General features: G+C 26.6%; 5 protein-coding genes across 19 annotated transcripts; 2 read left to right on the top strand and 3 right to left on the bottom strand.

The window, feature by feature from the left end:
- Positions 1–89: 89 nt before the first annotated feature.
- On the bottom strand, positions 90–4,165 carry LOC117231386. Of its 3 annotated transcripts, none has more exons than XR_004492955.1 (8): positions 4,038–4,165; positions 3,328–3,591; positions 3,050–3,207; positions 2,587–2,743; positions 1,924–2,502; positions 1,547–1,837; positions 1,093–1,433; positions 90–570 (listed from the first exon to the last, which is right to left on the bottom strand). XR_004492955.1 is itself a non-coding variant. In XM_033489778.1 (8 exons), the coding sequence occupies exons 2-7, from the start codon at positions 3,383–3,385 to the stop codon at positions 1,162–1,164; spliced, it is 1,515 nt and encodes a 504-aa protein (XP_033345669.1). In that variant the 5' UTR covers positions 3,386–3,591; positions 4,038–4,165; the 3' UTR covers positions 90–570; positions 1,159–1,161. The 3 variants fall into 3 exon arrangements, 2 of the variants coding, with proteins under 2 accessions (XP_033345669.1, XP_033345668.1); XM_033489778.1 differs by having other exon boundaries at positions 1,159–1,433; XM_033489777.1 differs by having other exon boundaries at positions 198–570; positions 1,198–1,433.
- LOC117231387 (malonyl-CoA decarboxylase, mitochondrial-like) lies at positions 3,942–7,306 on the top strand. Of its 2 annotated transcripts, XM_033489780.1 has the most exons (10): positions 3,943–4,326; positions 4,940–5,080; positions 5,224–5,364; positions 5,607–5,759; positions 5,824–5,977; positions 6,082–6,221; positions 6,289–6,424; positions 6,529–6,741; positions 6,822–6,927; positions 7,004–7,306. In XM_033489780.1, the coding sequence occupies exons 1-10, from the start codon at positions 4,114–4,116 to the stop codon at positions 7,110–7,112; spliced, it is 1,506 nt and encodes a 501-aa protein (XP_033345671.1). In that variant the 5' UTR covers positions 3,943–4,113; the 3' UTR covers positions 7,113–7,306. The 2 variants fall into 2 exon arrangements, with proteins under 2 accessions (XP_033345672.1, XP_033345671.1); XM_033489781.1 differs by lacking the exon at positions 5,607–5,759 and having other exon boundaries at positions 3,942–4,326.
- A 588-nt stretch (positions 7,307–7,894) lies between these two features.
- On the bottom strand, positions 7,895–11,786 carry LOC117231388 (regulator of gene activity). Of its 5 annotated transcripts, none has more exons than XM_033489784.1 (9): positions 11,457–11,786; positions 10,560–10,622; positions 9,967–10,445; positions 9,582–9,802; positions 9,263–9,505; positions 8,924–9,185; positions 8,741–8,848; positions 8,430–8,655; positions 7,895–8,326 (listed from the first exon to the last, which is right to left on the bottom strand). In XM_033489784.1, exons 3-8 carry the CDS (start codon positions 10,290–10,292, stop codon positions 8,436–8,438), a joined length of 1,380 nt encoding a protein of 459 aa, XP_033345675.1. In that variant the 5' UTR covers positions 10,293–10,445; positions 10,560–10,622; positions 11,457–11,786; the 3' UTR covers positions 7,895–8,326; positions 8,430–8,435. The 5 variants fall into 5 exon arrangements, with proteins under 5 accessions (XP_033345675.1, XP_033345674.1, XP_033345673.1 ...); XM_033489783.1 differs by lacking the exon at positions 7,895–8,326 and adding an exon at positions 11,073–11,137 and having other exon boundaries at positions 11,457–11,777; XM_033489782.1 differs by lacking the exon at positions 7,895–8,326 and adding an exon at positions 11,073–11,121 and having other exon boundaries at positions 11,457–11,777.
- Positions 11,787–12,803: 1,017 nt separating this feature from the next.
- Positions 12,804–15,841, top strand: LOC117231190 (protein MEMO1). The gene is made up of 8 exons (XM_033489374.1): positions 12,804–13,148; positions 13,811–13,892; positions 13,971–14,039; positions 14,506–14,618; positions 14,753–14,864; positions 14,955–15,174; positions 15,311–15,415; positions 15,639–15,841. Exons 1-8 carry the CDS (start codon positions 13,097–13,099, stop codon positions 15,774–15,776), a joined length of 891 nt encoding a protein of 296 aa, XP_033345265.1. The 5' UTR covers positions 12,804–13,096; the 3' UTR covers positions 15,777–15,841.
- Positions 15,842–17,323: 1,482 nt separating this feature from the next.
- LOC117231188 (activating signal cointegrator 1 complex subunit 3) lies at positions 17,324–26,565 on the bottom strand. Of its 8 annotated transcripts, none has more exons than XM_033489369.1 (12): positions 26,501–26,565; positions 25,130–25,289; positions 24,773–24,864; positions 24,565–24,713; positions 24,239–24,490; positions 19,968–24,164; positions 18,979–19,470; positions 18,711–18,901; positions 18,461–18,629; positions 18,117–18,374; positions 17,678–18,026; positions 17,324–17,568 (listed from the first exon to the last, which is right to left on the bottom strand). In XM_033489369.1, the coding sequence occupies exons 2-12, from the start codon at positions 25,255–25,257 to the stop codon at positions 17,480–17,482; spliced, it is 6,366 nt and encodes a 2,121-aa protein (XP_033345260.1). In that variant the 5' UTR covers positions 25,258–25,289; positions 26,501–26,565; the 3' UTR covers positions 17,324–17,479. The 8 variants fall into 8 exon arrangements, with proteins under 8 accessions (XP_033345260.1, XP_033345263.1, XP_033345258.1 ...); XM_033489372.1 differs by having other exon boundaries at positions 26,505–26,554; XM_033489367.1 differs by lacking the exon at positions 26,501–26,565 and adding an exon at positions 25,902–25,995 and having other exon boundaries at positions 25,130–25,291.
- Between the last annotated feature and the right edge of the window lie 89 nt (positions 26,566–26,654).

Genomic DNA, 26,654 nt, shown 5'->3' with positions numbered 1-26,654 from the left:
TATTATATCTTTTTGTTTATCACGCTTTTGTAATTGGTAATCTACATGCTTATATAATTACGTGCTTACCAATATTTTTCTTGTGATGAATGAGTTAAGTAGTACATGAATCCAGTAACCCGAAGTTAAACACATTAAAAGTAGAAAAAATGTGTTTCATGAAATTTCACAATGTTAAAATTCTAGAAAAAATATTATAAATTAATATTATAACTTCATTTCCGCAAAACATCAAAAGCAATATTTCATTGCATACTATGTACACAGCCTATATATACAATATTTATTTATTCTATATACAATTTTAATTTCGTTTATAAATTCCTTGGAATGAATAAATTCGCATTATTAATGATATATTAATAACTTCCTGATTAAATTATTTGATACTTAAAAATGTCGTAAGATATATTAATTTTGAAACTCTTCTTGTAATTCATTTCGTTTAGCATCTTCTTCACTTGTTCAATCTCCCATAGTCTTTAATCCAAATACTTGATAATTTCAATACTTTTTTCTTCATTTTAAACATCACTGAATAGTTTGAGAATTACTAAGAGGTTTGTAACCCTGAAATTTATAAAATGTTCATTACCTTATGATGTCAAAAATAACATAAAGCGTGTTTGATTGAAATGAAAATTAAAGGTGATGTTTAATTATTTCCATTAAAATTCGACACATTGTATATAAAAATACAACAATAAATAATTCATAAATATAATAAAGTGCATATAAAAGCATGTATTTAAATGGAGGAAAGAAAAGTAAAGAAATGTTAGAAGCGGTAATGGCAATGCAGAAGCAGTAATGGCAATACAAAAGCAATAATAGCAATGCAGAATAGCTCGTATTGTTTAGTGCTTAAAAATGAAGATAATAAAAGTATAGAATGATAATCGATACAATAACGTAATCCATACACTGACAATAACATTCTAATGAAATAATATCAAGATTCGAGATTCAAGAAATAATATCAATTTCATTTCTTGTATATCAATTACTCAGATGATCATTCTGTAATAAGAATTGACGAATGATCGTCATTCTATCGAGGCGCTACTATGTGTTAGACGCTAATATATTAACATTATTTTGCAATGTGTGAAGACTGTCATGGACAGTCAAAGAATATGTAGTCTGTACAATCTGTACTTGTTAGCGATTCATGCTGCCATAATAGGGCTGGCATACACTTATCCGTTTGCTTCCTGGTCTTATAGCGTTATTAATCGAATCTCTTAAACGTTCTGTAAATGTTTTATACTCCATTTCTGGATTATTTTGACCAAAGTCAAAATCTGCAACTTCCACTGTAAATCTTGCTTTACTTTGTATGTAATATGCAATGCCAAAAATAATGAGTACCGCAGCAGCAAGAGAACAAGAAACAGGTACCACAATCACTGATAATTGTGGCTTTGTTGTCACTAGAAAACACATTTAAAAATGTAATCAAAGCAATTAATATTTGTAGAAAGACAAAATTTGTATCATTATTATTATTATTATTATTATTATTATCAATATTTATAACATATACCTTTATAAATATTTATTGTCAAGGGATAGATTTGTTTACTAACATCATTATCTAATATAATTAATATTGTATATATGCTAGGTTCCAAGAAATAATGTATGATGGAAAAATTACAAGAATAAAGGTTATCTTCTGTATCGCATGTTTCATTTCCCGTAACATTATACTTCCCTCTATGAAAATAAAGGCACTTATTAAAAGGTCCTGAACCTTTACATGTTACATTAAGAGATAACATATCCCATGGTTGAATCCAATTTGTACCCTCTACTGATATATTCATTATAGGTGCTAGAAATTCCATAAATATACATTATTATAACTTATACTGAACATAAATCATTATTTTATATGATCTCATACAATATATTACTTACCACGAACATCAATTTTTTTAGTGAAGTGCCCATATGTTTTATTAGGATCTGGTGGAATTATCGAAGAGTTGGAACAAATATAAGGTAAAGAAATATTTACATTGGAAATACTGACATTTTCTGAATTATTTAGAGGTATTGTTGTAGATATTAATATTGGTTTTGCAATTATGCTTTTACTAGATATGGTAGTAGTTACCACATCTTCTGTTGTAGTATTTGATATTGTAACATTTGGCACAGTTATACTAGAAGGAATAATTGTTGTTGTTACTGGTAGAACCGTTGTAGTAGGTGGAACAGTTGTTGTTGGTGAATCGTATGATGCAACGACCAAAGCTTCTAACACATGTGATGTATCGGGAGTTGTAAAATTATAGAGGAAATTTAAGTCATTCGTTTGACCAAAATATCTGCAATCTATAAACCAATAAATTGATACTGATGTGGCTTTCATCAAATAATCCATATCTCCTTTTCTTATATTTATTGTCATGTTTGCTTCAGATGCTGAAGAGACATATGTATCCATTGATGTTTTGTTGGGCTGTATAACTTTGATGTCTCCATTGAAAGATTCTATTAAAACATTAATTTGATGATATACATAATAGACAAAAAGTTAATATATTATAAAATGATTTTTAACAATTCTTAACTTACCAGTCACATAAAACTCGGTACGGGTACTGGTAACATCCTGCCACCAAAACACGACATATTTATAAACCACTACTTCAACTTCATATTTTCCAATTGTATAATTTTCATGGGCAATATTTAAATTCCAATATGTTGTTGTATTTGATATAGCCCCTGTCTATGAAAAGTCAAAGTTATATATGTATTCAAAATTAGTATTTAAGGTTTTATACATTAAGGTTTTATAAATGATAATACTGAAATGTAAGAAACATATTATAATATAATAATCTGATTTTTTTTTTATTAAAACTGTAACAAAAGGTTTTTGAGCAATTAAATTTATTTAATATCGCGTCATAAGGAATTATACTTTTATAAAACTTCTCTTTTCAGGGCAAAGTTTACAATTCAATTGATAATCTAATTTTGAAATGTATTAATAAACTATTTTGAATAAATTATAGGATAAAAAGAAACTAACCTCATATATATGAGGAGTTAATGCATTGTCACTCCATTTATATTTAAATGTTTCTGATGGTCTTATACCATTATAAAAGATATCAGCTTTAAATGTAATAGTTCCACCTAATACTACAGGGCCATCATGTGTTAATGTAATGTTATAATCAGCATTAACTGTAACACAAAAGAAAGCTAATAAAATGTTTGAATCTTATCATAAATTATAATAACAATAGGTGTAATTACAAAACTGAATAACTGTCACATGAAACAGAATACAGATAGCCAAATTACCTTGAGAAGTAGATAAAATATACCAAATGAGACCCCAAGAAAAATGCACTATCTGCATTCTGTACGTTGATAAAGGGTCACATTTATTTTTGAAAGTATGTACGCTTAGTAAAATTTGTTTTTGATCGATCTGCAATTAAATACGTATCATAATGTCTCCGACTATAGCACCATTTTAGTACTAATGATTGCCAACTGTTTCACATTGTACACCTTTTTTGACAATACGTTACGTTAGAGAGGAAATCCTTCCCTCGGTTGTATCTATCACGAAAAGTAGCAATAGAGAAAAGATTAAAAACTATTATCAAAAGAACTTTCATATTTTGCTCTGTTTGTTACACTGTCTGACATTCTTTTTATACAACTTGTATTTAAATTTTCCAATATATTAAATAATCAATGTTATTAAAAGAGTGCATCTTTATCAATATAAAAGTGACAAACAGATCGAGGATTTTATTCATATATCGCAAAAATTTATTTAAATCCTTTCTTAGTTTATTGCATGTTAATAAAAATTACCATTTAGCTTTCTGATAGGCTAAATTTTTTACTTAATGTATGTTACGTATAAAAAATACTCAATATTTTAATGCTATCTAACTGTTATCCTTTAAGCTGAATCTTAATATCAAAGTGTGGATGTCATATCAGATAAAAATATCTCTATTATAAAAAAACTCAACTAAGTTAAGAGAAGCAGTTACCTTCTGATATTAGTTTTGTAATTTCAAGTAACTGAAGTATTTTTTACATGATTTATGATAGTTGTCAATAGTAAACATGATGTTCAAAAGTACACATGTGAAAGCATTAGTTGATATTTATAGTAATAAATGTATTTTAAAAGGTAATATAACACAAAAGAGTTTCAGATTTTTTCTTATACGGAATCTATATGATACTTCTACGTCCAGTGAAACTATTTCTTTTGAAAATCAATTAAAAGGAGTATTCAAATTTAAAAATAGCAATATTTGTAATTGGATTGTTGAGGTTAGTAACATAAATTATTGTTTAATATTTCGTAAATGTTACTTGATCTTTAATGGTTAACAATAATTGACAAATGAACATCAAACATATTTAACATAAACCAATAAGTTAAACATATAAATTTTATTCTTCAAATTTTATGATATTTTGTATTACATTTAAAAATTATGGTTTACATTTCTAAATTTTTGCATATCACACATATTATCTTTTAAAACAATGATATATATCGAATTAAAATAAATAAAAATTATGTTATCTTACGTTTATTTTCTAGTACTATCATATATAGAGTAAGGTTATAACATAACCTTATATTGTCGTATTATTTTAAAGTTTTACAATATAAATACAATAATAAAAGTAATTTTATCTTTGAAATTACATTTTCCAATATAATATATTATCTAACCTTTTTGTTAAATTTTTTATAATAAATAATCTATTTTGAGTTACATAACCAAAACATACTTCTCAAAATCGTTACTTATATAATATTTAACATAAATTGCAAATAATAAAAATATTAATTTATAAGTTTCAATTAACAATATTTCTATGCAACATACATAAAATCATTGCATAATATAATAGAATTAACATTTTATTTTAGAACAAAGCTCGTATTTTATGTAGTACATACCAAGAAAGTAGCAAAAATGACAAGGAACAAATTTTGCGCATCTTAGCATTTAAATATGCTGTTCAACATCCTGTTATATTCAATATAGCAGAAAAATTTGTGTCTACAGAGGTTTGTATATTATTAATTTTTTGTTAAATAAAATATTTAATTTTGTGATATTAAAGCTTAAAAATCCAAAAAAACTTTTAAATCGCATTAATATAAGTAAAAAATACTTGCAATTATTTTGTTCTGTTTTTCTTTTATTTCAGCCAAACAATGAGAGACGTATAGTTTCTTATGAACGAAATTTAAAAAATGCTTTAACACCAGATTACCAATGGTTGTTTATTACAATTGGAAGACTTCAAAATGGTGTAAAATTTCTTGTTGATTTAAGGACAGATATATTAGTAAGCAATTTAAAATGATATAAATAACATAACTTCAATTTTAATGATAAAATTACTTCATGCTATATAAAATTCATATTTAATGTTCTAAATATTTCAAAAAATAGTTATTTTCTTAAAATTTAATTATTGATTTACAATCTGCAGTCAATAAATTTTACACTAAAAATATAATAAAATATCTTACATACAAAATTATAAGTAGGGTACATCACTTATTTTTATACAAATATATTTGTTAGGAATTAATATTAAAAGCTAAAGACACAGAGGAAAGTATTGCAATCCAGCAATTGAATATTACCTTACGTGATTTATTACTACTCTGGTTTTCAGTAGGATTTCTACACTTAGAAAGAGTAACATGGCAAACTTCATGTGATATTCTACAAAAGGTATACAAATGGCAAGTAAACAGTATAACATATTTTATATTCTTTATTATTTGAAAATTGTAAGATTTCAGATTATGAAGCAATACATCCCATAAGAAATTGGCTAGATTTGAAACAAAGAGTTGGACCATATAGAAGATGTTATATTTTTACTCATCCTTCAATGCCACGAGAACCTCTTGTTGTATTGCATACTGCATTATGTGATATTATACCAGGTATATCTTAATAAATATCTTTTACACATAAAATTAAATACAATATAATGAATAATATACATTAAGTAAAAACACACAAAGTAAAATACGTTATTAACATATAGATAGTTTAAGAGGTATTGAAGAAGCGAAGGTCAGAATTCTTGATAATCCAAAAACAGAAGTAACATTTTTAGAAGAAGATAAATGCAAAATAAAGACTGCAATATTTTATTCAATAACTTCCACACAGAAAGGATTACAAGTACGTATATAAATATCTAAAAATGCAAATTTATATAACATACAAATCAAAAGGCAATTCTTTTTAGGGTATTGAACTTGGTAATTATTTGATAAAAGAAGTAGCAAAACAAGTGTTATCAGAATTTCCTATGATAACCGAATTATCTACTTTATCACCAATACCTAATTTTAGAACTTGGTTTTTAGAAAAAACAAAACAAGGTAATTGCAATTTATTTCAAATGGTCATAAAATTTATTAATGTTAATATAACCATATAAGATTGAGCACCAGAATATTATACTTTGGTATAAAATACTTTTTAGATATACATAATGTGTTTACAAATGAAGAATATGAATCTGTACAAAAGGTTTTAAACAATGAGAATATTGTTTTGGGTTTAAAAAAAATTTTTAATAATTCATTATGGACTCGTGATATTGCAATATGCGAAATTTTGCGGAAGCCATTACTTAGGGCATGTGCATGGTATTTATATAAGGAAAAGAGACGAAATTATGCTTTAAATAATGTTGGTGGGTTGATTGTTATAAATCGAATTTTATACATATCATGGAAAAATTAATCTAAACAGCTAACATTTTTTATATTACAGCAAACTTTCATCTTCGTAATGGAGCTGTTATGTGGAGAATAAATTGGCTGGCTGACCCTTCACCACGTGGTGTTGGAAATAGCTGTGGAATTATGGTAAACTATAGGTAATTTAATCCATATCTTTATTTAATTTAATATATTTACTGTATTGTATATTTAATTAAGTATTCATTTCAACAGATATTACCTAGATGAATGTGAAAAAAACAGCCAAAATTACATTGAAAATTATTTTATAAACACATCTGAAGATGTAATTAATCTTGCTAACCAGTTCGAAAAATTATAAAACAAATTTTACGATTATAAACAGGAAGTTATTCAATCTTTTTCTAAGAATATTTTTAATGTGAAAAATATATAAATAGAAGTCTATGTAATAAATAACGGAATAAAAGGAAAATATATTTTAAATAATGGTACAATTATAAGCTAGAAATGGAATTGAGTCGTACATAATAAATTTTTATAGATTTATGATAACAAGTGTTATTTATTTATTAAAGCTAAGATTTGACAAAGAACATTATTGAAATATTAAAACCGGAAGAACTTAAAAGGATAGAAATAATTAATCAAATAGCATGAAAACTTCTTTTAAAAGTACTTAATTTGTTATCCAACTTAACCACGTTTTAAATCACACACTATTACCAGAAAATTTAGAAATGAAATACATTTAACTTAAAAATTATTAAATTAAAATTAATATTATTAATATTTACGTTTATGTTTTGTATTTTTTAAATATAAATTTTATTTTACATTTTCAAATCTTTGACTCATATATACAACAAGATTAAGCGTATTATATAATTTATAGTTTATTAAAACTAAACTCTGTTAAAAGCAATTTAAGTGATCCAAAAATTTTATAAATTGTAATTTTAAACAACGGCATTTTTATATCATACTACTTACTATTTTTAATTAAATATTTTATGTCCAAAGGCATTTTTTACATTAAAAAATTTACATTATATAGTAATATATTTCATGAATTTTGATAAATAATAAAGTATATTAATTTGCTGACATTTTATAAAATCTAAATTCGCTTTTTAAAAAACATTTCATTTACATTTCTAAACAATTACATAGGTACAAAATAAATGATCACATAGGTACAGAATTTGTGGACATATTGCATTTTGAGTTGCCTAAGTGTCAAAATTTTGTTGAATAATACAACTGTTTGTTACTTTTATTATATACATTGCCAAAATCCTAATCATTACTATAATATCATCAAAAAGTATATCATTCTATACATAAGCACCTAAACATTTAAAACATATAGGTTTACGTATCAAAATCATTAATATCATGTCAATATCAAATAGATTAGACTCACTTCCATTTCTAACTGAGTCAGTAATTAAAGAACTTCATTTCTGTACTCTTCAAATTTTATGTTTTTATTAAAGATTATTAAATTTGTTCATTTATACAATAGCTGTTTCCTGTCCAGCTTAAAGACAGTACAATGGTCTGCAAGCAGATCTGCAATAAATACAAATTCTCAATAAAAATACTTACAATCTTTTTTAAATTCAAATTAGAAAGTAATTTGAAAAAAGAAAACGAATTGTATCTTTGTAGATACCTGTAGTCAAGGCAGGTATAGGTGAAAGTTTGCAGGAAGAATAGGTCTACTTTCTAGTTTTGTATATTCCAAATGAAATTCTTTTGCTACTTTTCTCCAACTTTGCGCATCAAAATAATAATAAGTACCGCGTTCATATGTTGATGTTTTTTCTACAAGTCCCAATCCTGGTGCTTGCGTTATCCAAACCTTTTCTTCCATATGATATCGCCACTCTCTAGTGTACCTTCATGTTCCAAATAAAGTCATACATATTATTAAAAGTCTAGTAGAAAAAATATTCGAAAATTTTAATATAAAAACGTATTTACAACTCCGCTGCTGCTGCTATTTGCATCATATCCCCCATATTTGTATAAAACATATAAAATAGTAGATCATCTTTGTATCGATTTAGCTTAATTGGTGCTAGCTTATCCCTAAAATAAAGTGTACAAGTTTAATTACTATAATGATTCGTACTTATAAAAATCGACATTAATAAAATAAAATACCTGATGGTTGCATTAATAAGGTATTCTGGCGGTACGTGAAAATCGATATCCTGAGGTCGGCATGCTCTTTCTGTCCAAGGTCCGGCAAAATTTTGATGAATACTATCTCCTGAAGCAAGATCTAATCCTAATGAAGTTAAATCGTAGCCTAATGCCAAAGATACTAACTTCTGATCTGTATCAGCTGCCTTAATAAATGTCAATAAACCAACTACTCCAAACTGGTCCTGTATCATACTAGTTGGTAAATTAAGCACCTTGCCTGAAAAAAAGATATATATGTAATTGCATGATTAAAAAAAAAACATAAAAACATAAACATAATGATAACTATTATACCGTCAGGAAATATTTGTACACCTCTTTTAGTTAATTGGGACTTCTCAGATCCTGGTGCTCTATTTGCCTGCAATATATCTTGTCCAATTTCAGGACCAAGTCCAACAGGTATATTTTTATCTCCAGAAACACCTCCACCTGGCGATGGCCCTTCTCTATTTTGTGTTCCAGGCAATGCTGGAAAATCCTCAGAACTCATTGTAAACTCACTTGATTCAGATGTTGGTTGTTTTACCATCCCAACTACAATTGTTATAAATATTTATATAAAAATTATATTTACTTATATATTAAAATTTAAATTATTATGTGTTCAAACCATAAGGTTGTTTGCCTGGCATAGGACTAGGTTGCGGCATAGAATCACCCTGTCCTCTGTTTGTTAATGAAGGAAACTCGGATAGATCCAACAATGGAGGAGTACTTGTATCTCCACCTCCTCCACTGCCAAAAACAGAGTGAAAATTATTGATTTGAGATCCGTAATTTCGACTTTGAGGTATTCCAAATGTGCCCATGCTAGCCATTGGATTTGATGTTCTATAAATTTATATTAATATTTTCATTTGTTTTATAAATAGAATTACCATATAATAGATATACAACAAAATATATAATATCATAATGGATAATACTTTAACATTAAAACCATAACAAATTCAGACAACATTCCTATGTTCTACACATGGAATGGGGAAACTAACCCAAGAGCAGGCATTGTACGTCTATCTGTAAAAGCTCTCTGTCCAAACAGTCCTCTGGTGCCCATAGGAGAGAGCTGTTGCTGTTGAGACTGATGACTACTTTGTCCACCGCCTGCTCCTGATGCTCCAGGATAAACGTTAGTAACTACTACCGCAGAGTTAACCGAACTGGAAGTGCTTGCAGATGAGCCTGAGAACATGCTCGAGGTAGGTGTGACATGACCCGTAAGGGTCGATGAATTTAAGCCCCCCCCACCACCTGTGCGCGATATAAGGCTTGCGTTCGCAATACTGCGTGGTGGTTGCTCAAAGTTCAGGTTAGCCATAGCCTGGTGACTCCACTACAAAATACCTGCTAGGGCACACCAATACTCTTTTATGTCAATTACCACAATCACTTGTTTTCTATTGCATCACTTGTAACTTGTTTAATTTCATAGAATCGAAGATAGTCCATGACAATAACTCCTAGTAGTAACCTGTAATGACCAGGTAAAGACAAAAAATTTGTGACATAGAAGTAACAGGTTATTAATTAATATCAAACACTTTGTTTTAATTTTTAATTTCAATTGTACTTATTTAATTTTTACCTGTTTATCACAGCACCATGGCAATGGTCATATCAAAATCGAAGACGGAAAATGAGAATGAACCTATTGGCAAGTGAAGAATTTAATTTTCATGAAGATGCTATCTAAGCATTACTTCAAAAAATTTACATTATGCATATAATCCATATTCTTATATATAAAATATTTGTTCAAACTTCTTAATTTACTAATATAAATATCTAATCGTACATTAAATTACATTATATTATTAAAGAAAATTATATTACTTTTATGTTTTATTTAAACATTAAAAAAAATTTTTACATTTTGTAAACAAGTCACCTTCCCTTTATAAAAAATACTGTTATAAAGATTAATTCTCATAAGCATTTATTTATATGTTAAAAACTAAAATATAAAGATTTTAAATGATATGATTTTTATATTCTATAAAATTTGTTATAAATAATACGATTTTTATACCATATAATGTATGATATTCTAGAACTTATAATTGTTAAGATATAGGTACATATTTTTATAAATACTTACAAATTAATTTGAATATTACTATTTTAAACTATGTTTCATATCTTCACGTCTATAACGATGAAAAACTAATACAATATTAGAATACTATTAATGGCAATAACTTGTTATTTTAGTCGCTACAAAAAGTGACAATATAATAACATAACAAAACGAAAATAGTTAAGTAATTTCTCTCTTGAATATTTTGTTAGTACCTTAATATTACAATCGCACCTTAATATTACACTACACAGAAAATTGACGAATTTCGGAAAAAACATTGAACGAACGATCGGTGATCTTAATATTGTAAAAAATAGAAATCAGAACGACCAAATGAAAGCAAAAGGTTATAAGATCTATATAATCAAAATATTGATGAAAAAATAGATAAAATTTAATTACCTATATTATTGAATCCGTCGTTAAGTTATAGCACGAAAAAATCCATCAAATTCATAATAAACAAAGTAAATGAGCATAAAAAAAAACACAAAAACGTCGATGTTGACTTCGAATGTATATGATACAGAGAACGTTGTTTCGTTATTTAGTATTTCCACTAGAAGAAAGATTTCTGCATGAAGAGTCCCAAAAGATCAAACTTTTATACACGTTACGATATTCTTAACAAAATAGATATCTGTTTTGTCACTCAGTTTCACAAACTTAAACAACACTAGAGACATGAATTTCTGCCATTATAACCATTTCTACGATGATGTTCAAATTAGATACCAAAATGATTACCATCAGGATTATAGATTAAATGTAATTCAGACATTTGCTAAAAATATTAATTGTGTTATTAAAATATGATCGGTATTGTGTAATACAATTTAATAAAAAGACAAACTTTAATCTTGAATATGATTACAGAAATATTTATCATGGTCTCTAGAATATTATACTTTGGATATAATTTCTATCTTGCATATAATAGAACTGAATTCGAATTTATCGGCTAATAAATACGTTGAAGTAACGTTATAATTATTTCTTTTTATATTCGAAACATTTTTCTGTGAAAAGTATTAATTCTAGTGAAATATATATAACAATTAAAATGAAAAATCTCAGATTTCAAGACATTCAATTCGTTCTAAAAAATTATAGAGATTATTATTTATCAGATTACAATTAAATAAATATGAAATGTGAAATTATCAAAATATAAAAAACATTCTATGCATAATATACAATATTTTATCCTACTTGAAATAAAATAAAGATAAACAATAGTAATATTTATTATCAGAAAATAATCGTAGAAAATATACCTTTTTCAATGAATTATTACATTTTAATTAATTAAAAGTAATAAAATTGTATCTGTGTAGTTGCAGATATATATTTTCAAAAAAGATAAAAAACCATGTTTTAGATTAAAATTATATATAAAAGTTTGTTTACTTCTTTTTTACTGATATATATATATATTTATTGAAAATATTAATATGTATATACACACATTATCTTCTCTTTTCAATTATTTATGTTTTACTTTCTATATATTTTTGTTTCAGTTAATGTATGGAGAAGATATAATTACACTTGTATACTCTTTTATTTATTTCAAAATAATTGAAATGCTTTCATACCAATCATCTTTTTTCCACAATAAAAGGTATTTCTGATTTATCACTGAAATTACTGTATCTCAGTGAAATTTTGTATTTTAAACTTCTGACATATAAAAACTTTGGTTATTTAGTTTAATTGCAAAGGAAATACAAAAAAATCTTTCTTTAAGATTTGTAAGAAATTAGTATGTAGGTTCTAAAATATCTATTTCTTGTTTTATTACATTTAAAAAATGTTCTTTTAGTTTGTGTCAATGTACTATACAACGTTATTAAAAGCGTATGGTTCATGGCAAAGTAAAAGTTAAGTTTTGTGATTAGTTTTATAAACATTTTATATATAAGTAGGATTAATCATCGGTGCACTAAACAAATCATTTATAAAAATATAAATACGGTGGAACGATATTTATTATAAAAAGTGAATAGAGGAAATAAAAATTAGCGTAATAAAGTGAAAAAATGGCATTAATTAGAAGAGCAACTCATGCTGGTAGTTGGTACGCAGGTTCTGGTAAGCAATATTTAAATTATATTTTTCATTTGTTTAGTTTTAATAATAATTGCCTATAATTCTATGAGAATTATTTCTTATATTTTCTTTGCATTTGTGTACATTCATCATTGTATATTCTGTGGCAAGTAAGTTGACAAATAGCCACAAGTCTATGCATCTAATATTCGATATTTTTTAATACAATGATGTGCTAATATTTAAATTGATATTTAATCGTGTAAAGATTATTAATAATAATTGTTATAATTTTACTAAGTCTATTACATTGTAGGTATTTTGTAAAGTAATATTTCGATAAATCATGGTTATAAAAATGTCGTTTTTTTACATTGTAGTCCACTTTTAAACAAAGTATATGTTCATATTACTATATACATAGGATAAATTTATACGTAAAAATGAAAAAAGAAATGTTCATTTGTATTATACGACAGATATAAAGGAGAAAGCATAAATTAATAAACAGTTTATTATGGTATGTTAAATGTACTTTATAATATATCTTTTTCTGCAAAAATTTTTATTGTGGAATTACATTGTTATATATCCTGAAACTGTCATTGATAATTTTGGAAACCTATGATTAAATTTAGATTTTAGTAATTAATACTGTATCTTTTATGAAATGTATATATATATATATTGAATATTTTGTACAGGATTGGACTTAAATAAACAATTAGAAGGTTGGTTGGGTGCAGCAGACTTATCACATGGACCTGCTAGGGCAATAATTGCCCCGTCAGTAATTATAGTACATTAGAATAATTTTCAATTAGATTAAGGAATCTTTATTGAAATACGAACAAAATTTCACAGACATGCAGGTTACAGCTATTGTGGAGCATGTGCTGGTTTTGCATACCGCCAGATTAGTCCTGTTGTAGTGTAAGTTCTTTAAAGAATTCCTTTTTTAGTATTTTATAACAAAATGTTTAGATGGATGACGTAATATATGTTTTATAAAGTATAATACAATTTGATATAAAAAGTTTCTGGTTTGACATTTAAAAATATTGTACTTCTAAATCTTTATTTATATCTCATACTTGTTTAGCTTAGTCAGTAGCTCAAATTCTTTTAAATAAAATTTACTTAGCATGAAAATATATTTTTTCTCAATTTTGTCTTTCTTGTGTATATTATCAAAAATAGTAACTTTAAATAATTGAAACAGTCAACAGCATACATGTAATTTCCTAATAATTATATAAATATATTGTTGATTCATTATTTTTCTTGATTTTTGACATGAATTTTATGTTTATGTACAAAAATAAAATTATTTATTTTTTATATTTTTATTTGAAATAGAAGGTTAAACATATATTAACATAAGTATGTTATTACATAGGCGCAGGATTTTTATTCTTGGTCCATCACATCATGTCAGATTAGCAGGCTGTGCTCTTTCTTCTGCATCGATTTATCAAACTCCATTGTATGATCTACATATTGATCAGCAAGGTATAAATTTTATAACATAAAATATTCAAATTTAAATAAAATTATTTCTATATTCAAAATTAAAATTAATTACATTCCAAATATGAATTATCATCAAAGACTAGTTCAAATATAAGCTTCTGTTCATATGACAGTGTACAGAGAACTTGAAGAGACTAGACATTTTGAGTGGATGGATTTAAACACAGATGAAGAAGAACATAGCATTGAAATGCAATTGCCATTTATTGCAAAAGTTATGGAAGGGTATGTTTATTATTATATTTATTATATATATAATTACTATTATATTTTCATTTATTATAAATTTCTGTTTCAAATTTTATATCAATATAGGTTTAAAGATTCTTTCACAATAATTCCTATACTAGTGGGTTCATTAAGTCCAGAAAAAGAAGCACTCTATGGAAGATTATTAGCACCATATATGGCTGATCCACAAACATTACTTGTTATATCTTCGGATTTCTGTCATTGGGGACAGCGTTTTCGTTATACCTATTACGATAGATCCTGTGGCCCCATTTATAGATCTATTCAAAATCTTGATAAAATGGTATGTAAAATCTAAGCATAATGTCATTGTTTATTTCCAAATATTTCATATATTTAAATAAATGTTTAAATACTTGCTTATAAACTCGAATGTTCAAAGTTGTTTATATTATTATGTATTATATAACAATTCACAGGGTATGGACATTATAGAAACATTAAATCCCACAATGTTTACCGATTATCTTAAAAAATATGGTAATACAATATGTGGCCGACATCCTATTAGTGTTCTTTTACAGGTAATAGCTTTTATTTATTTAAATTCTAAGTATATTTTTACTTTCATTAAAAAAATGTCAAATATTGATGTATTTTCTAGTCTACTATACATACATATAAGTCTTCAATATTTGGAATTAATGATTTCTCTAATAAATTTTATATAGTTATATTAAATTGTAATAATAATATTCTTTATGAAATGAGATACAATTTTTGAAATTATAATTAATATTTTAACAGGCAATTCACACTTTAAAAGGGAATACTAATGGCCAAAGAATGAACTTGAAGTTTCTTAAATATGCTCAAAGCAATCAGTGCAATAATATGAATGATAGTTCTGTTAGTTATGCCAGTGCTTCCTTGGTTCTCGAGTGATACAGTATACACTTTTATTATTGTTCAGAGGATTTGCAGAAAGAAAGTACTAAAAAAAAAAAAAACGGCAGTAATAACCTATTAATCATAAAGATGCATTAATTATAATTTTTAAAAAATTTGTTTTATATTTAAAGAGAAAAATAATGACATTTAAAATCAAGTTGCAATTTACTATATCGTGTGAAATTTTCTCAATTGCTTGAGAAAGAATTAATATTAAGAATTAATATTTGCAATGAATGTGATGAGTAGAAATGTACTATCGTCAAATTTTTGCTTTAAAAATATTTCGGTTTATTACTTACAAGAAATAATCAGTACTTCCAAATTTCTATTATGGAAGGAGCTTAAGTATTTCTTTGCTTTGATTAGTACTACAATTACAGAAATAATAATATATAAAGTGCATTTCATATACACTAAAAATGCAGAAAGTTCAATCTATTGATGGAACAGGGAAAGACTCAATCTAAAGAGAGAAAAAGGAAGATATTCAACTATTAATTTATCTGGTCGATTTTATTATATTTTTAAAAATTGTATAAGATAACAAAATATATTGGATTGATGTTATTAATTTAAAGTTTTAGAGAAGTAACCTAAAAAAATATCGAAAACGGAATAATTATATTTTGTCTATTAAATGTTAAAGCATTAAAATATTTATGAATTATATTTTAAATATAGAAAAATGTTTATTATAAATTTGACTTTGTTAGTTGTCAATTGAAAACATTATTATTATTAATATAACATTATTATTTATTTAAAAATTTTATTTTAAGTTTAATTTAATAACATTTGACGTTTATTTCTGATTACTAAGACAATAAATGTTAATAAAATCAATGAATAGAAAATACTTTGTCACAAATTGCATTATTTGTCTCAGGGATTTACACAAGCATAATGCTAATACTTTAGAATTAAAATGTACCTCTTCTAGGTCATTAGAATGAACAGTCTGCACTGATCAATATCAAGTGAAATATGACAGGTAAATAGTGTACAACTTAATCACGTTCTCTTTAAAACAAAGCAATGAAATGATCTCATATCCTTCCTACCCTACTATCTTGTTATTCCTCGTTAGTATAAGAAATTACAAACAAATACTGTATTGTTACAATATCATAATATAAATGTAAAGGAGGATCAGTATGGAAAAATGTTTACACAATATATTATACCATTATTGATATTCTTTTACTTTTGATAAAATACTAATGTTAGAAGAAAACATTTTCATATTAAACTATACGTATGATTTATAATTCATGAAATATTGGATGATTTTCTTTTGTTATTTTTTACTTTTAAAATTGAATTTAAAACTAAATTCATTGATCCATAATATGTGAAATTATAAAACTGGTCCTTCGAATGTTACTTTTTTTATCTTTGTACACTAAATTGATAAGATATGCATTTGTATGAAAAACATAAAACAATCCATATATATGTTTCATAGTCGTGTAATAAATAAAAAATATATATATATAAATTTATATGTACCCTTTTAAAAAAATTAAATTTCGAAAAGATTTATAATTTAAATATATATTTCATTGCAGTACTTACAGCTATTAAAATAATTTTATAAATATTAATAACATAACAATAAGTTTTAACAAAACAATTTGTTTACATTTACCTAAAAAAAAATTGACATATTTACTAAGTGGAATAAAATTTATATTTTAAGATATTATATTTAGTTTTATATTGTATTCTTGATCCAGTCCTATGTAACAATCGGATATCAAATAAAACACTAGAGTTGTTTGTCCTTGAAAAAAAATCAGATTTTTAGTTTAAAAAAAGAAAAATGGAAGTTATTATTATATGTAATAAAATATTATATAAAAAATTATAAATATGTACAAAAATAAAATTACCTAGATTTGATGGTGCTGTGAATTGTAATTGATAATATTTGCGTTGTTCATTTATTCCAGATGCTCGTTTTAGAGCTAATAATTCTAGGTTAGAAGTATTACCTAAAACCAGAAACCAACCTTCATCCTTTCCTTTTTGGAACAAAGGGCAGTGTGCTTTCAAATTATTAGACTTATTTTTTCTTCTCATTGTAATATTTAGTATATAATCTTGATCCTTGCAAATATTTATATGATCGGAATTGTCAGTCTTTAGCGATATAAACATCTGGCTTCTCTGTTCTTCATCGTGCATTTCTATACTTAACTCGACATGAAGCATTGGCATCTCTTTCATTACTTGATGTATCTAGAATTAAAATTATTGATAATTAATAATTTCTTATTTTCAATATCTACCTTCAATATTATAAGTTAAAAGTTTAATATATTTACTTACTTGAAATATTTGCTCTTCTTGAAAGTCTTTACCAAGCACCTCTACAAGTGTACTATATTTGTTGCGCATAATAAAGCACAATTTTGGAAGACATGATGACAACGCCGAAAATAATTGTATATGTTCTGAATTTACATGTGGCAATGTAGTAATTGCAAATTCATCAATCCATCGAGCTTGAATAAGCATCTGAAGCAAATTCATTATCATAAGTGCACTTGCTAACCATCCATGTTCTGCAACTGTATCTATCATTGCCTAAAAGTAAATATATATTAATTACAGAGTATTTTAATTATAATACATGTAAAGTGATATAATAGTTTTCTTTTAACTATACATACTTGAACAATCCTAATTGATTGATCAAGTACTGATTTTAAATCAGTAATATAATCTACACATGGTAAAGGAAGTCTTGAAAAATGTGCTTGAAGTAATAAAAATGCTTTTGTATGTGGAGAACCATATGAGTAATTATCTACTTGGTAACGACACATTTTGCTTAATTCCCTGTTTACACATTAAACATATTAGAACAAAATAAAATTTTCGAAATACTTTTTTTTGTTTATTGGTAAAGATGATACTTACTCATTTAATAATTCTTCGTCATGTCTTACTGGTAATTCATTATATTCATAAGAATTACATAAAATACGTAAACATTGTTCTAATGTTAGAAATTCTTGTAACGATTCCTCAAACATTAACATAGTATGATGTGATAAATAATAAAATGATGCTATTTTACCCATTGATTGTGGATATAAAATTTGTTCTTCCTAGAAATAATAAAAATATTGTAAATTATCCTTTGTATAACAAATTAGAAATAAAATTTTAATTCCATTCTATGTACCTGGTCAAATTTCACACAATGTGAATTTATCAACACTTTTAATGTACTGTCCACTAAAGAAGATAAGTACTGATTAATTGTATTAGGTTCTAAAGCATTTAGATCATAATATCTAGGATTTTTCATTAATCTTCTAAAAAAATACGTCCAGGTTAAATAATCTAATAATTCTTGTTTGTTTTTAATTGTACCAGCCACAATTTCAGCATTTATATGATCTGGTAAAACAGCTAGTAAACTTGATTCTACTGGGAATGGTTGATGTAGAAACCTCTTATAAAAATTTTTTTTTAAGTCATGTACTAGAACCACTGCCACTCCTGCAGTATCAAATTGGGGTCTGCCTGCACGTCCTATCATTTGAAGTACATCTGTAATAGGCATGTCTACATAACGGTGTTGTTTACCATCATAATATTCTGTTCCTTTTATTACAACCAAGTGAGCAGGAAAATTGACACCCCAAGCTAAAGTAGCTGTTGTAATCAACACCTAAACATGATATTTTTATTTTATTTTATTTTAGTAGGTATTAATTGGTTGACTTTATAAAATATTTTATCAAATTTGGTATGTTTGAAATATCTTTCCTTTGTTAAAAGGAGTTACTTTTTCAATGCAATATAATGATTAAGTATTGAGGATGTAAACAACGTTATAAGTAGCATATATATATATACAGGTGGTTGGTAACTGGTGGTACAAGCGAAAAGGGGGTGATTCTACGCGAAAAAAGAAGTCGAAAATATGAAATAAAAATTTTTTTTTTAATTTTTCCATCGAGACAACGATCTACAGTGAGATCCGTTATAACGTACCGCACGCATACCGAGCGAAAATTCAAAGTCGATTTTCTCGAAAGCAAAGTCTCAAACGAAAAATTTTTATTCTATATTTTCCACTTCTTTTTTCGCGTAGAATCACCCCCTTTCCGCTTGTACCACCAGTTACCAACCACTCTGTATATATATAATATTTTAAATGTATACCTGAATTTTATTGTTAACAAATAATTCTTCAACAATCATTCTATCTCTATCTTGAAGACCAGCATGATGAAGCCCAATTCCAAATGCAAGTGTAAGTTTTAAGTTTGAGTCTCGTACATGATCTAGAATAGTGTTCATTTCTTCCTCACACATATGTAACCATTGTTTAGGATTATCTTCTGCCGCAAGGTATGCAATTAAATCTAGTGCAGTTAAACGTGTTTGTCTGCGTGATGAAACAAACACTAAAGATGGACTAGATGGTGCATGTTGTTTAATCGCTTGAAAAGTTGGCCTATTCATTGTTGCCATTCGAGGACAATAATTTTTTCCCGGGAACCCGTGTATATGAATTGCTAATGGTACAGGTCGTACAGACGGACGAAAATTGTAAAGGCCCATTTCTTTGATACCAAGCCAATTAGCTAAATCCACTGCATTAGCTAATGCTGTAGAAAGTCCAATAACTCTTAATTTTTTTGAAGTGTGGCTAGAGATAAAATTAGTTCTTGAAATAATAACTTCCAATACAGGGCCACGATCTTCTCCTAATAAGTGAATTTCGTCTATAATAATAAGAGCAACATCCTTGACATAAGCTCTTGTTTGCCAACTTCTACTAATACCATCCCACTTTTCTGGTGTAGTTACGATAACGCTCGCACTTGCTATAACTTTAATATCTGGTGATACATCTCCAGTTAGTTCTACCACTTGTCTTCCTAGTTGTTCTTCAAGTCTAACTTTCCAATCCTTTATTCGTTCTCTAACTAAAGCTTTTAATGGTGCAATGTATACAATCTTTTGCATTGGATATTGCTTAAATACTCTAAATATAGCAATTTCTGCAGCAATTGTTTTCCCCGAACCAGTTGGAGCTCCTAACAGGACATTATTGTCTGTATGATATAAACAATGAAAAATTTGTGTTTGTATTGGATTAAAATGAGAGAATTTATAAAGCTTTTCAAATAGTGGATCTTTTAATGCTTTTACAGGTAATGGTTGTAACTCTAACAAATTAGTATGTGGTGGATATATTTCAGGTAAAATTAAATCATGAAATGTTAGAGGTAGCATATTTTGACAACCTAACCAGCGATCACTTGTTGCCCTTACTATATATTGAGAAGGTAATGGTTCCTGTAATGGTATAGTCATCACAAGCTCTTGTTCAAGTTTATTGCAAACCATCTTTCTTGTCATATTAAAGCATTCATGATGATAAATAAAATCACTGTCTGGATCTTCTATCCATATCCAAAATGGTTCTGAAGTTTTACCATGAACACTGTCATTCCATCGAAATTGTGGATATATTTTTAAACGTATTCTTAAAACTGTGCGAGTAATAGGTTGCAAATTTGATTCCATTTCTAATGCAGGTAATTCTTCACAACATTTCTTCACCAATACTGCTACTTTCTGATTATACAAAATATCTCCAATTTCTTTAACGTTCATATTATTTAATCTATCAATTGTCAAATCACTTTCTTCTATTTTATTAATAATTTCTGGAGATAAACAATGAAACTGACACAGAGGATTTTTAAAACTCCATTGTTGCACTTCAATTACCTTTGCCATTTCTAATAAACGACCAGCCATCGTTGCACGATTTTGTCCTAGCATAATATTAAACAATGCTCGACATATGCGTCCTGCATTTTGCACAATATATGCTTGATCCGATATCAATGAAAATGAATTAACTCGACCATGTGATAAGTACGTTTGCAATAGAATATTCACTTTGCCATGTATATTTTCTACACCACCTTGAACGTTAAGTTCACAATATTGTTGAATCAACTCTTCCAATTCGTTCATTTCATCCTCTCGTACTTTCAATTGTCCAAATTCTTGAGATTGAGATATCATAGCAAGTATTTCTGCTTCACTCATAATTGGTTTTGTAAGTCTATTAAAAATTTCAATAGTGTCATATTTAAGATAAAAGTGACTTGCAATACGTCCTAGATTTGTCGTACTCAAATCTCCTGTACTTATATTATATCGAATCATTTTAGCTTCATCTAACGCTTTAGCTGCTACATCAATTAACTCTTTCCTTTTTTGTTCTAGATTTGGATCATCTATAATAACTTGAGGAAGAATTCCATAAACATGGTAGTTTAACTTCATTCGAACAAATAAATAAGTATAACTTAGCCATTTTATAGCTTCTTCTACATTAGATATTGTACCTAATGCAATTTCAGCATTCAAATTATCAGCCAAATATTTAATAAAACTACTCTCAATAGGTATTTGGTTTGTTAATAACGATAAATAGTGATATAATTTATTATGAGAAGTAATAATAGTAGCGTGACCAGATACATCAAATTGTGGTCTACCAGCACGACCAAAGATTTGTAAAACATCTAATATATCTAAATCGATATACGAACCATGTTTTGCATCATATATTTCTGTTCCTCTTATAATAACTGCATGTGCAGGTAAATTTACACCCCAAGCTAATGTTGACGTGCATACTAATACCTTAATTAAACCTTCTGCAAAATACTTTTCAACCAAATTTCTTTCTGAACGCAATAAACCAGCGTGATGTACCGATAATCCGCTGCTAAATAATTCAATTAGATACCTGTTGCGTGATTTAGCAAACGCTTTATTTGTAAATTTTGCTTGACCTTCAGGTATAAATAATTTAAGTGTACCATCTTTCATCGCTAATTCTTTTAATGTTTGTGCCACTTTAACAGTAGCATTTCGTGCATGTACAAATACCATTACTTGATGTCCTTTAGACACCATATCTATAACATTATTGTAACATACTTGATCCATGTAATTTATTTCCTGCAACGGTGATGTAGCTTTTACACCAATAAATGTTTGACTAAGGGGTACTGGTCGAAATCGATGATCAAAATAAAAGAGTCCTACATGTGGATTCACTCTTAAAAATCTTGCAACATCTAGATAATTTGGTAAAGTTGCAGAAAGTCCAACAATTCTTATCATGCTTTGTGAAGATTCTACTTGTCTTAATGTTCGAGCAACTAATGCTTCAACTACAGGCCCTCTATCACCATGTAACAAATGCACTTCATCGATAATTAATAATTTTACAATACTAGTAAGAGATATATCCCCAGTACCTTTTCTAGTAACAACGTCCCATTTTTCTGGCGTAGTAACGATCATTTGTGTTTGTTGAATTTCTGATTTGGTCAATTGCATATCTCCAGTTAATTCACGAACGGATATACCAAGACATTGAAGTTTTTTACTAAAATTTGCTGTCATTTCAGCTGCTAAAGCTTTCATTGGGGTTACATAAATTATTTTAAATTGATTTTTCATTAATTGACCATGTTCAATATGTTGCTTTATTTGATGTACTATAGTTAACATAGCAACATTGGTCTTTCCAGCACCCGTTGGAGCAGAAATTAATAAATTCTCATTAGTATGATATGCCGCATCAAATACTATACTTTGTATTATATTTAATGATTTAATACCACTAAAAGCCATTTGTCCAGTATCATCTAAGGAATCTATCATAACAGGTTTGTAATTTACATCAATTAGTTGAGACTCTGGAGGAGGTATAGAAATTTCCTCAAACATTTCTGTATCTTTTTTTACTGCATTCTGTGGTAACATTATTTGTTGTTTCGATACATAACCAGCTGTTGTTCTACTAGATATATTGGAGTCAAATACAAAGGGAATATTTTCTCGCATATTTCTGTCTGTAACATTTTTTTCAAATATGGGTGTATGCATTTCTATTAATGCTTCATTCTTTTTTAAGGATAATTCTAATGATTCAAAACTATTTTCTTCAGATTCTCCTCTTTTTTCTCGTTTATTTGATATCTTATTTAATTTCTTTTCTTTCTTTCGTACTTGTTTCAGTAGCTGTTTTTCTTTCTCAGACTGTACAGTCACTTGTCCACTGATCACAGGTCTTTGGGCATTACACTTTTTTTGTACTTTTGAATCAGAACTCAAAGCTATAATACTTTTTCGATGTTCAATAATGTATTGTATAAACTCTATAGATTCACAACCTAAAAGATCAAGTAATTCATCTTCTGAATTTTCATTTTTTAATTTACTAATTATAATAAACTCTTCAAATTCTTCCAAAGTCATGTCTGTAAAATACTTTGCATATGACTCTAAATTTTGTTTATATATTGCCTTATCAAACTGAAATGAAAATATAATTGTAATTTAAATATTTTCAGAAATAAATAATAATATAAACAAATTTTAGTACAAACTTTAGTTTTAGACAGATTTGTATCTTCATTTCTATATTTCATCGAAAAATTGTCAGTACTTTGAATAATATTTTCTAAAGACATACTGCGAAGTGTTTCAGTATCTGGCCACAATACTCTTGCAGGTTTATATTCAATTTTTGAGCCAAACAACTTACTTTCTGATATTTCAATATTATCAGCATCTGTTTCTCTATTTTCTATGAGTACTAAAATACTTTCTTTTAATCTTTCTCGAATTATTCTAATTATCTATAAAAACATACATCAAATATTTTGATTTATATATATATATATAAATAATAAAATTGCATGTACATATTTACCTCCATCATATTCTGAGCATCTTGAAATGTTAAATTTGCAGCTTTCCTTTTTAAAATTGCGAATTTTTCATTAGTTAACAACTTGTCATTGATTAGTAATTGTAGAGTAAACAATAAAAATTCATCTATGAGTTCATAAGAACATTCTCCTAAAATAATGACAAATAAATAATAACTTTTTATTTTATTATTTAAAGATATTACATACCAAACGTTTCTACAGCAATTTGACGTAGTTTATTAACATGATGTAAAGCATCTTTGGGTACATGTCTGCATAAATCTTGCCAGTTAAACTCACTGTAATAAATATACTTATAAGTATCAGTTACACAATAGTGTAATAAAATAATGATAAGAAGAATTATTTTACACAGATTATTATATTTTTTCATTTATAACATTATGGTCATGACAAGTTGTAAATTATCCAGGTGCTAATTAATTAGGTAAATATAAATTATAAGTCTTCTTAGTTGAAACCTAAAGAAATATTCTATGAGTAACTTAATGATTCAATAATGACCAAATATTTGTTTTCCATAAAATATCAATTATAAAATACCTTTTCAATTTTTTATATTCTTCTTCTTTTTTAAATAAATCATTTGGTTGTAGTTCCCTTGTACTTTTAATACGTCCAAGGTTTGTAAACATACGCAAAGATCTTGTAATTCGTGGTAATTCTGGCATTTTTAATTAAAAAATATGTTGGAATGTTCAATCTGCAACACACAATTCATATTTGTAAAAAAGAATACATTTATCTATCGAAAACTGAGTATTTTAGTAAATATGTTATAAATTACAAAAAAAAGATTAATTACTAAGTCTTATTTTATTTAACACAAAAAAATATATTTTGGACTAAGAGAAAGTACTTTGTCGCATTATTGTTATTACCATTAACTTCAAGTTGAAAATCCATTTATTAGTATTCATTTATTATACGCCATTAAATAAATTCACGATTATAATCGTATACTGGGAATATGTATATAGATATTGTAACTACTTATATTATAACTACTTAAATAGTACTATTACAAGGAAATTACTTAATTTTCATAAGCCCAAATATTTTCAACATATAATTCTAATTTAAAAATTTAAATTAAAAAGTAAAAGAAAAGTAACATTTTCATAGTTAAAAAGATAACATATTCTACAAGTTACGTGTGTGTGTGTGTGTAATTTGTAATAATACCTTACACCTTAAAAATAATTATTATGTTATCCTCAATAAAAATTTCCACTAAAATTTGATATTAAACAATATGTAACTATACTACTACCTTTCACTGATATTTGTCAAAAATCACACTGTTTCCGTGTGTTAATTTTGTTGCACAATTGTCAAAGCCACGCTGCACTAAAATTATTTTTTGTGTATTATATGTCAAGTGCAAACGATGGTGATGATGAGAATAAATTTGACAACAGCGCTAAATTAAGACTTTTTGTTTCGAAATAAACATAACCTAGTCAGTAAATTATTACCATTGCAATTACAGACATTATAATTTTAATCGTAAATAGTAATGTTAGTGGTTAAGAAATTTGCAGTCCTTTATTCTTTGGAAATAAGGAAATATATTTGATTGATAATTATTTGATTTTAACCTTTCTTACAATTGAGAACATATCAATATTTGGTTTTGTTAATTTACAAAGTCTTGATATAAAAAAATGTGTAATATTACTGTGTCACATTACTGAAAAAAGGTCAAACTAGAAATTATGAAATATATATCTGAGAGATCTTTTTTTAAATTTCAATGAGCGATTATAATATGTGCAACAGCTAGCCAATATAAATATAAAACAAATTTATATTATATATATATGTATATTACATGCGCTATTGTATATCTACTATACTACATTATATTTATCGCAATATTTAGTACATACATTAATTATGCAAGTAATGTACTTACATTATCACAAAGACAAATATTTCATGAACTGTTTACAAAGAGGTTATATTGATTAGGTTATGTTTACATCGACAGTGTTGCCAGATATATTCTCACCATGTGTTATATATAAGATGTAGGTTTCTGTATAAAGGAATAAATATAATTTGT

This window comes from Bombus vosnesenskii, unplaced genomic scaffold (assembly GCF_011952255.1).
Source record: "Bombus vosnesenskii isolate JDL3184/JDL3185 unplaced genomic scaffold, Bvos_JDL3184-5_v1.1 scf7180000013272, whole genome shotgun sequence".
Lineage (NCBI taxonomy): Eukaryota > Metazoa > Arthropoda > Insecta > Hymenoptera > Apidae > Bombus > Bombus vosnesenskii.
This window is presented reverse-complemented; position numbering and strand designations above follow the sequence as displayed.